This window comes from Urtica dioica, chromosome 4 (genome assembly GCF_054948205.1).
Source record: "Urtica dioica subsp. dioica isolate 48M chromosome 4, U.dioica_male_clone48M_v1_H2, whole genome shotgun sequence".
Taxonomy (NCBI): domain Eukaryota; kingdom Viridiplantae; phylum Streptophyta; class Magnoliopsida; order Rosales; family Urticaceae; genus Urtica; species Urtica dioica.
The window spans coordinates 12,908,713-12,918,013 of NC_142759.1; the positions used below are offsets into that span (position 1 = coordinate 12,908,713).

The 9,301-nt window shown below is 32.2% G+C and overlaps 1 protein-coding gene across 3 annotated transcripts; it reads left to right on the forward strand.

Moving 5' to 3' along the window:
- Positions 1–973: 973 nt before the first annotated feature.
- On the forward strand, positions 974–7,914 carry LOC149400557 (carotenoid cleavage dioxygenase 7, chloroplastic-like). 3 transcript variants are annotated; one of them, XM_089613278.1, is made up of 8 exons: positions 974–1,448; positions 1,949–2,289; positions 3,911–4,039; positions 4,118–4,249; positions 5,183–5,464; positions 5,558–5,643; positions 6,819–7,136; positions 7,679–7,914. In XM_089613278.1, the coding sequence occupies exons 1-8, from the start codon at positions 1,018–1,020 to the stop codon at positions 7,829–7,831; spliced, it is 1,872 nt and encodes a 623-aa protein (XP_089469404.1). In that variant the 5' UTR covers positions 974–1,017; the 3' UTR covers positions 7,832–7,914. The 3 variants fall into 3 exon arrangements, with proteins under 3 accessions (XP_089469404.1, XP_089469406.1, XP_089469407.1); XM_089613280.1 differs by having other exon boundaries at positions 6,843–7,136; XM_089613281.1 differs by having other exon boundaries at positions 1,200–1,448; positions 1,957–2,289.
- The last annotated feature ends 1,387 nt before the right edge of the window (positions 7,915–9,301 follow it).

Genomic DNA, 9,301 nt, shown 5'->3' on the forward strand with positions numbered 1-9,301 from the left:
TCATATTTCAATTTTTTCTTTTTTTAATACTTTATGTTTTACATGACAGACATATACAATCAAATACATTAAGATCTCGAAATACAAATGTAATATTTTAGATAAAAACTGTACATTAAAATATAAGTTATTTTTAAATTGAAATAATTAATAAAAAAGTAAAAGGAAATAAAAATATGGGACTCCAGAATTGTAAAATATGATATCGGAAAAATCTTGATTCCGTTAAAAATAGTTCTTAGATTTTTTAGTATAATTTTTTACGATCTTAAGAAACTTATTCCCTGCAAAATATAAGACGGAGATCAAAGAGTTTTATTTTCAATATATTGTATGGCCAGCGTTTTAGTTATGTGGTCTTCCTCGTCTGATGATTTATATTCAATTTTTTTAAAGGGGAGTTCAAATCCTTTTAATGTACAGTTTTTATCTAAAATATTACCTTTGTATAAAGATGAAGTATTAAAAAAAATTGAAATATGATATCTCTATATATGGTTATATTTTATAACACCATTTGTCGTATATTTGTGTAATAAATAATAATATAAAAAGATTGGTCAAGGTTTAGTGGCTTGGATTGGTGAGCCCGTAGTATGTGTGCATGGTAATCAAGTGGAGGCTTTAGAAAACGCTATTGGACGACATGATTTTTCTGAAAATGGCAGACCATGCATTATGCTTGGAATTTGCTAGAATTAATTAAGCATGTTAATTATATCTATTGCTAGAATTAATTAAGAATGTAAATTATATCTATTAACGCATGTAAAAATCCTTGCTAATAATATCTATTAACGCATGTACATTATTCTCCTTGGAATTTGCTAGAATTACTTAAGCAAGCTGAAGTATTATTGGATAATAGATATTTTTGATTCTTTCAAAAACTAATTCTATCATTTAGCGGATCAGCAGATCTACCTTATAAAAAACCTTTAACATTCCATTAAGGATCTCTCCAAAAACACAACAATAATATAAATAATAGTAATAAAAATAATACTAATAATAATAATGCAGCTTCACTTGGTAACACTAACACCAAACCATTCCCTAGTCCAAGCAATTCCCTCGGCTCTATTCCCTAACCCACTCCTTTTCCGCCGGGAAATCCGATCTCCACCTCCGTCACGTAGGTTCACCGTCGCCGGAGCAACCTCACCCTCCTCCTTCGCCGTGGTTTCTCCTCCCTCCGGCGAAGACAGAGTGGCAGCGCTGTGGGACTACCAGTTTCTATTCGTATCTCAGCGCGGTGAGGCTGCGGAGGCAGTGAATCTCGCGGCCGTAGACGGCGAAATCCCGGCAGACTTCCCCGCCGGAACTTACTTCTTGACCGGGCCTGGAATATTCTCCGACGACCACGGCTCAAAAGTCCATCCTCTGGACGGCCACGGATACCTGAGAGCGTTTTCTTTCGGAAATGGCATGGCCAAGTTCGCCGCTAGGTACGTGTGCAGATCATCAACTCCACTCACCACTATTTTTTTTTTCAATAATTACGGTCTAACTTTGAGCTTCAGTCACTATATTTTTTACATAAAATAAATGGTAATCACATGTAAAACAAAAAGATTGTATAATTTTAATTTAAAATATAAATTAATGAAATTCAGCTTAAGTTGGCCTTGTCCGCGGGCAATTCCCCTCAATTTTTTAAACAAAAATGACTTATATTCTATTTGCATTTTGATATTGAAAGTTGTAATTCTTTTTTTTTTGGTCCCTTGTATAATTGTTTTTCTTCTATGCCCCTCTTTAATTAAAGGTCCAGTGTCTATAGTGATTACCGATAAAGCGTAAATTTCCTATTATTTAATTACTTAAAAAGGCTTTTTTTTTTGTTGACTACGGTTAGGAAAAAATAAAATAGGTATATTAACGGGTCAAAGTTATTTAATGTAAATAAAGCTATTAAAACAGATAAAGATTGTGTCCTAATCTTTAGGTACGTAGAGACGGAGGCGAAGGCGGAGGAGCACGAGCGAGGGAGCGACACCTGGCGGTTCACGCACCGAGGTCCGTTCTCTGTCCTACGTGGCGGGAAGAGAGTGGGTAACACGAAGGTGATGAAGAACGTGGCCAATACGAGCGTTCTCGTGTGGGCGAGGAGGCTCATGTGTTTATGGGAAGGCGGCGATCCCTACGAGATTAAATCCGAGACGTTGGAGACTGTTGGGAAAGTTGATGTTGCTAGGATGGACGGCCACGATTGCCCCACAGAGGTCAACGGTCGGTCCTCCAAGGTCTGGGATTTCGCTGCCCAGTTTCTGAAGCCCATTCTGCATGGTACGTGTTATAGAAATGATCACACTCTAGTAGTATTGTTCGGAAAACCATCTCCTTGGTTTCTGAGACCTTGTAAATTAATTCTTTTTTTGATCGGAATCCTTACAAAGTAATTCGTTAACTAGCTCAAACGTTTCAGTCAAAATAAAATACACAAACTGCTAGGGGAGTTAGACAGATAGCTTATTCAAATCCACTATGTTAAAATTATTGTCAAAGTATCTAATAAAATTAAGAATGTAGAAAAAATTAAATTAAATTATGACATAGATATATGTTTTTGAATAATTTAATTATAATTTTAATTAAGAGTTGCCATTTAGCTAATTGATATATATCTTCTAGAAATCACAAATAATCATGAAATAATATAACTATTCTTTTCATAGCCAACAGATCTGGGTGCATATTTTTTTAATACAACATGCACAAAGATTGCTGGTCAACACTGACGTATTATCTCTAAGCAAAAAAACGAAAACGAATAGCTGATATTTATTGGAACCATAAAACAATTAATAGTGATGTTTATCAGTTTACAATCCAATTCCCAAGCCAACTCACAACGTATATTGATTGTCTCGTTAAACTACACAACACACACCAAAAGCAAAAATTACATACTAAAAGCTAAGAATGGTAGATTATAGCTTTTTAGTTAAAATATTAAAAAAAAAACTTTTCAATTTTTAGATAAAGCAATTTTACTAAACAATTAGATATGATTTAAGTTTTAGAACAAATTATAATCAAACTTAATAAGCAAAACCAAACATAGCTATTATTTACTTACTTAAAAAGGCTCTTTTTGTTGTTGACTACGTTTAATAAAGAATAAAATACAGGTAAATTAACGGGTCAAAGTTATTTAATGTAAATAAAGCTATTAAAAAAGTTGTGTCCTAATCTTTAGGTACGTGAAGACGGAGGGGAAGGCGGCGGAGTACGAGCGAGTAAAAACCAAAAAAAAAAAAAAAAAAACTTAATCAGTGTAGCTTTCCATAAGCTAGTAAAACCTTGTTTACCTGAGTTAAAGAACAGATTAATTATGACATACATGTCGACATATCTACACATTTTTTTACATTTAACTTAATTTTTTATTATTGAATTATTCATTCTCACTTATAGATGTACCTTATCTTATTTTTAATACATTTTAAAATGTTTTATTGTAAAAGCCCGTATCTTTAGAGTTTTAATGCCACGTCAGCATCATACAGTTAATACCGTTATAATTCCTGTAACCGAGCATGTACATATATAAGTGTATATATATATATATATATATATATATATATATATATATGTATATACACACACACACGTTAGCATTCTATATATACCAAAGTTGTAATAGATATATTGTTCTAGGAAAAATACTTCGGGTTCGTAGTCAATGGTTTATATGCTTATATATTATTATTAATATGATTATTGACTAAGTAACCAGTAACAACTAAACAGAATCTTATACTACCTTTTAACAGATAAATAGTTAAGTATAGTTGGCCTTGCCACGTCAATATTATTAACGTCTAATACCTAGTTTCCGCGAATACTTAAGAGTAATTTTAATATTTGTATGGAAGCTTTATACTCTTTAATATTCAATGGTTAGGTATTTTCAACATGCCTCCAAAACGGCTATTGTCTCACTACAAGCTTGACGCTCAAAGGAACAGGCTTCTTACGGTGTCATGTAACGCAGAGGATATGTTGCTCCCGCAAAGTCATTTCACATTTTATGGTAACGTTTTCTAAATTATATAAAATAAAATAGTCGTTTGAAATTGGTTAATAATAATTTATTTTATTTGATTGGTAGAATTCGACTCCAACTTCAAGATGATGCAGAGTAAAGAGTTCATAATCCCTGACCACATTATGATCCATGATTGGGCTTTCACCGAGTCTTACTATATTATATTTGCTAACCGAATCAAGCTTGACATTCCTGGTAATTGCATAATTATATATTTTTTTAAAAGACGTAATAATTTCATTGCAGTATTTAATTACCAAATCTCGATGTTATTACTCTTTTGACTATTTACATTTCGTATTCTATTCGACCGATAAAAATATAAATATAAGTATAAAACCATTTACTTCCCATATAAATTTTAAATGTCTTAGCAAATAAATTAACCAAAAGTTTCTCACTTATAGTTTTGTTTTTTATTTAGCAAACAATTATATGGTGTAATGTCTACTTAAATAGTACATTTAGATTTATGTTCAGTCACGTCTTTTTCAGATTTTTGGAGCTAGTGGTCCCTAAACTTTAAATTTTGTTGCATGGCAAAAATAACTAATTACAAAAATAGCGAGTCTATATTTTTTTTATCGAGGATATGTTATTTTTCAAGTTGTAAACAAGTTTTTATGTGTATTAAGGATATGTTATATATATATTGGGCTCTATAGATTGTTTACAATTTTATTTCTTAGGAAAATGATTGCTTATATTTTGAAGAAATGGTATTTTAAAATCATTTAAAGCACCTGCTATTTTAGAAATATTGCAAGTTTAGAAAAGGTTCGCATTCATGTAATTTCCCTAAGAAATAGAGTATTTCTTAGGAAAATGATTGCTTATATTTTGAAGAAATGGTATTTTAAAATCATTTAAAGCACCTGCTATTTTAGAAATATTGCAAGTTTAGAAAAGGTTCGCATTCATGTAATTTCCCTAAGAAAAAGAGTATTTTTTTTATCACTTTTTTAATAGTAAATAAAAAATCAAAGGGAAAAGGAATGCATATCCGACCCGTCCCTCTAAATATTTTTATTAATAATTCGAAAATAGCTCTAGAAAGCTAAATTGGCACGATGTTTTATTTTCGATCATTTTATTTTTGATGATCATATCATAAAAGTGTTTTATAAGGTGCAATGACGGCGGTGAGTGGTCTAACTCCAATGATAACGGCAATAACGGGAAATCCGAGTAAGAACACGACACCGATATATTTGCTACCGAGATTTGATGTGTCGAAAAACGATGAGTCGATTAGAGATTGGAGAGTTCCCGTGGAAGCTCCTTCAAGGTCTTGGCTTTTACATGTCGCCAATTCATACCAACAATTTGACCACAAAAATGGCTCTCTCAACATCAAAATACACGCCGGAGCTTGCTCCTACGAGTGGTTCAATTTTCAAAAATTATTTGGTACAAAACTTTATTTTAAATGAAGCATGTTGGAAATGGATATTAATTTTTATTTTTTGTTGGGGGACAATATAATTGTGTTGGCCTGAACAGGATATGACTGGCGTAGTGGGAAACTAGACCCATCAACCATGAACATAAATGAAGGCCAAATCGAGTCGTTGCCTCATCTAATTCAGGTACGTATTTGCATGTGGCCTATGTTGTGTACATTTATAATATATAGTGTCACACACGTATTCTTATGGGATATGTACGCTTTATATATATCCGCGTCCGGAGTTGGAATTTATTAACTTAAATAAATAAAGATTCACGTAGCGTCGTGACGTACGTACATGCATAATGCATAATAGCTATCTACACACACACGTCTATCTTTTCATTCCACCAAAAGAGTAACACATTAACATAAACTGTATTTAATTCAATTATTTAGCAAAATAGCCAACTCAAACCTTTAAAATTGCTAAATAGTCAAGGTTTTGTAAATATTAAGTAAATAGTCAGATATCATTTAATACACTCCTAATTTATAAAAACGCCCAAATGATTCCCGCCCATAGTCACAGCAGTTGACTTTTAAAAAAAAAAGGCGATTCCGAGATTTGAGGGGAGTAATAACTGCATATTTAAAACCGATCAACGCACAACCTCTTATTGCACACGGCAATTAAGAAAAAAAAAGATTTCTCCCCAAAAAAAATTTCAACTCGCGTCACTTTCTCCGATGAACTGCATCCATCTTATCCGACTACCGATTTCGGCGAGGGGATCTCAAACATGTAGGCATGTGTAATTTATTCCGATTGTAACTCGTTTTTACTAATGTTCAACATCGATTTACACATTAAAACATGGAAAAAGTGTTTTTTTAGGAATCGGTTATGAAATAAGATGGTATTGCTTATTCTTCTTCCTCTATGTAATGAATCAATGGATTTTTGTTCATTTATCCGAAAAATTTCACAAGTTTGGGTATGATGTCTAAAACTTGATGTGTTATATCTAGATCTTGTTGAGTAGTGTATTGATTCTGTTTTCATAAATGGATGATTTATTTTTCTCTTATTACCTTTACAGAATTTAGTAGAGGGGCCCAACAGATGACACACACACACACACACACATATATATATATATATATATATATCCGCGTCCGGAGTTGGAATTTATTAACTTAAATAAATAAAGATTCACGTAGCGTCGTGACGTACGTACATGCATAATGCATAAAAGCTATCTACACACACACGTCTATCTTTTCATTCCACCAAAAGAGTAACACATTAACATAAACTGTATTTAATTATTTAATTTACGTATTCATCTTAATAATGTGAGATGCATGCAGGTATCGATAACGATAAATGCAAAGGGGAGTGAGAAATGTGAGTTGGAGCCTCTAAACCAATGGAAGTGCTCAGCGGATTTCCCAATCATAAACCCGGCTTTTTCGGGCCTCGAAAACACCCTTGTCTTCGCAGCTGCCTCTTCGGGCTCTCGCTCTTCACTGCCAAATTTCCCGTTCGACACCGTGGCAAAGATGAATCTCCAAGATAAGTCCGTGATGACGTGGTCGGTGGGTCCCAGAAGATTCATTGGAGAGCCTATCTTCGTCCCTAACCACTCCGGGGACGGTGAGGACAACGGTTATCTTCTTGTAGTCGAGGTACCAATGAAACTTGCTAAACTATACCAATGATCATCCTTTTTTGACAAATAGAAATAGCCTATGAACTATTATACGACTAACATGTGGCGCAAAATTGTCTTCAAACTATTAGATAATTTATGTTTCATTACATCTTCTCTAACATACGTCATTTTTTTAGGACATTAAAACCTAAACAATTTAAAAATATTTGCAAGCTTGAATAACTTTTCAATTTCATACAAGGAAGCTATATTCTGACTGATAAAACACTTTTGAGTTCAACAATTTTGAATTTTAGGGTAATATTCTATTTTAATCACAGTTTTTCAAACAAGTTTCTAAATTTGTACATTTGTAGGTATTAAATTTGTTGGATTTATAAACGCACTAAAATGTTACAAAATTGGTTGAGACCATTTTGCTCCAGAAAGTACTTTAGGGACCAAAATACCACTTGCAAATTAATTCTGGGACTATTCACTCCGACAAGTCTTTTTTTTATTCATTATTAATTTATGACTTTTCATAAAAATAATTATATTTGGTTAATTTTTCAGTATGCAGTAGCAGTGCAGAGGTGTTTTCTAGTAATTTTGGATGCAAAAAAGATCGGAGAAGCTGATGCGCTCGTGGCGAGACTTGAAATTCCAAAGCATCTAAACTTTCCTCTTGGTTTTCATGGCTTCTGGGCACCTGATGGATCAATTTAATGTCACTGCTTAATCACGACTTTCAGTTCTATCCTGTTCATCGATAGTAAGTAGTGAATATTTTTTATTTAAGTTGGTTATTCCTTGTTTCCAAAAAGAAAAGGTGGGTACCTTTTTTGACCTGAAAAAAATAAAAGTGGAGAAAAATAAAACCTGTGAATGTAGAATTTCGACTCTATAAAATGAAATATCACATATATCTTCTGGGCTTATTATTTATCAATATATACTTGGAGATATTTTATTGAGTTAAATACGTCTCCTTTAATAGGTTGTTGACATTTTTTTAATCAGTATGTTATTAAAGGGAAAATATCTAGAGTATCTCTCATGTTTAATCGAAATGCGAGATTTATCCTATCTATTTATATAAATATCAGATATATCCATTCAGTTTAATATAAATGACATATACCTCCCCTAAAAAAATGTTATATTACAAATATCACCATTTTCGTTATTTTTTTTCAAAAAAATAATTTGAACTCCTCAAAATACCCTTAATAGAATAAATATTTATTTACTATTTTATTAAAAAAAAATCAAAATCTCTCTTTATAAAAAAAATCTTAACTTTTTATAAAGAAATTTTTTAATTTAATTTTTTTGTATATAGAATAGAAGATTAAAAATTATTTCATTAAGGGTATTTAGGTGATTTCAAATTATTTTTTTGTAAAAAATAAACGAAAAATGGTGATATTTGTAATATAACATTTTTGTAGGGGATGTATATGTCCTTTATATTAAACTGGAGGGATATGTCTGATATTTCTAAAAATGGAGGGGATAAATCTCGCATTTCGATTAAACAAAAAGGATACTATTGATATTTTCCCGTTATTAAATTGCCAAAATACCACTTATCATAGAAATTCGGTGATAGTAGTTTTAATATATTTTAAATTTTCTCGAACCGGGCTAAGAAAATTTGTCACAAATAACCTTTGATTTTGTGAGGGTGCTATTTTAGCTACTAACTATTTTAGAGGAGATTTTATTTTATTGACAGATTTTAAAATTAAGAAAAATATTTTTAGTTTGTAAATATGTTATGAGTTTTTTTAGGTATTATATATTGTGTGAAAGAAATAAAAGATTTGTTAATAAGTAACCACTTAACATTTATCATAGGAGCAATTAAAATTATAGCCAAAGTATCATTTTTGTTAAATAAAATAGCCCAAAATATTTTGGGTTCCTCTCTAATTAAAAAGAAATGGTTCGATATCGATTGCCATTATTTCCTCTCTGATTCTTCATCGTTTTAGACCTCGTCACTCAATGCCGCCGGAGAAAATCTCGTCGATTGGATTTTCCTTTCCCACCTCTCGGCCGTCTCTCTCTTCTCCGTCGACTCCCCAGGCGAGAGCACGACGAAGTCTACGATGACACATTCCACGGCGCGTTCCAAAATCAGCCTCTCGTTGCTCGTTTTTGAAAAGCTCTCGTCGATCGCCTCGAAGTAAA

What these genes read in the sequence shown, in the direction of transcription:
- LOC149400557 (XM_089613278.1), top strand. Translation starts at nt 1,018, where the DNA reads ATGCAGCTTCACTTGGTAACACTAACACCAAACCATTCCCTAGTCCAA. An exon ending in AAGTCATTTCACATTTTATG is followed by an intron (nt 4,040 to 4,117) that starts GTAACGTTTTCT and finishes TTTGATTGGTAG; the next exon opens with AATTCGACTCCAACTTCAAG. An exon ending in CAATTTTCAAAAATTATTTG is followed by an intron (nt 5,465 to 5,557) that starts GTACAAAACTTT and finishes TGGCCTGAACAG; the next exon opens with GATATGACTGGCGTAGTGGG.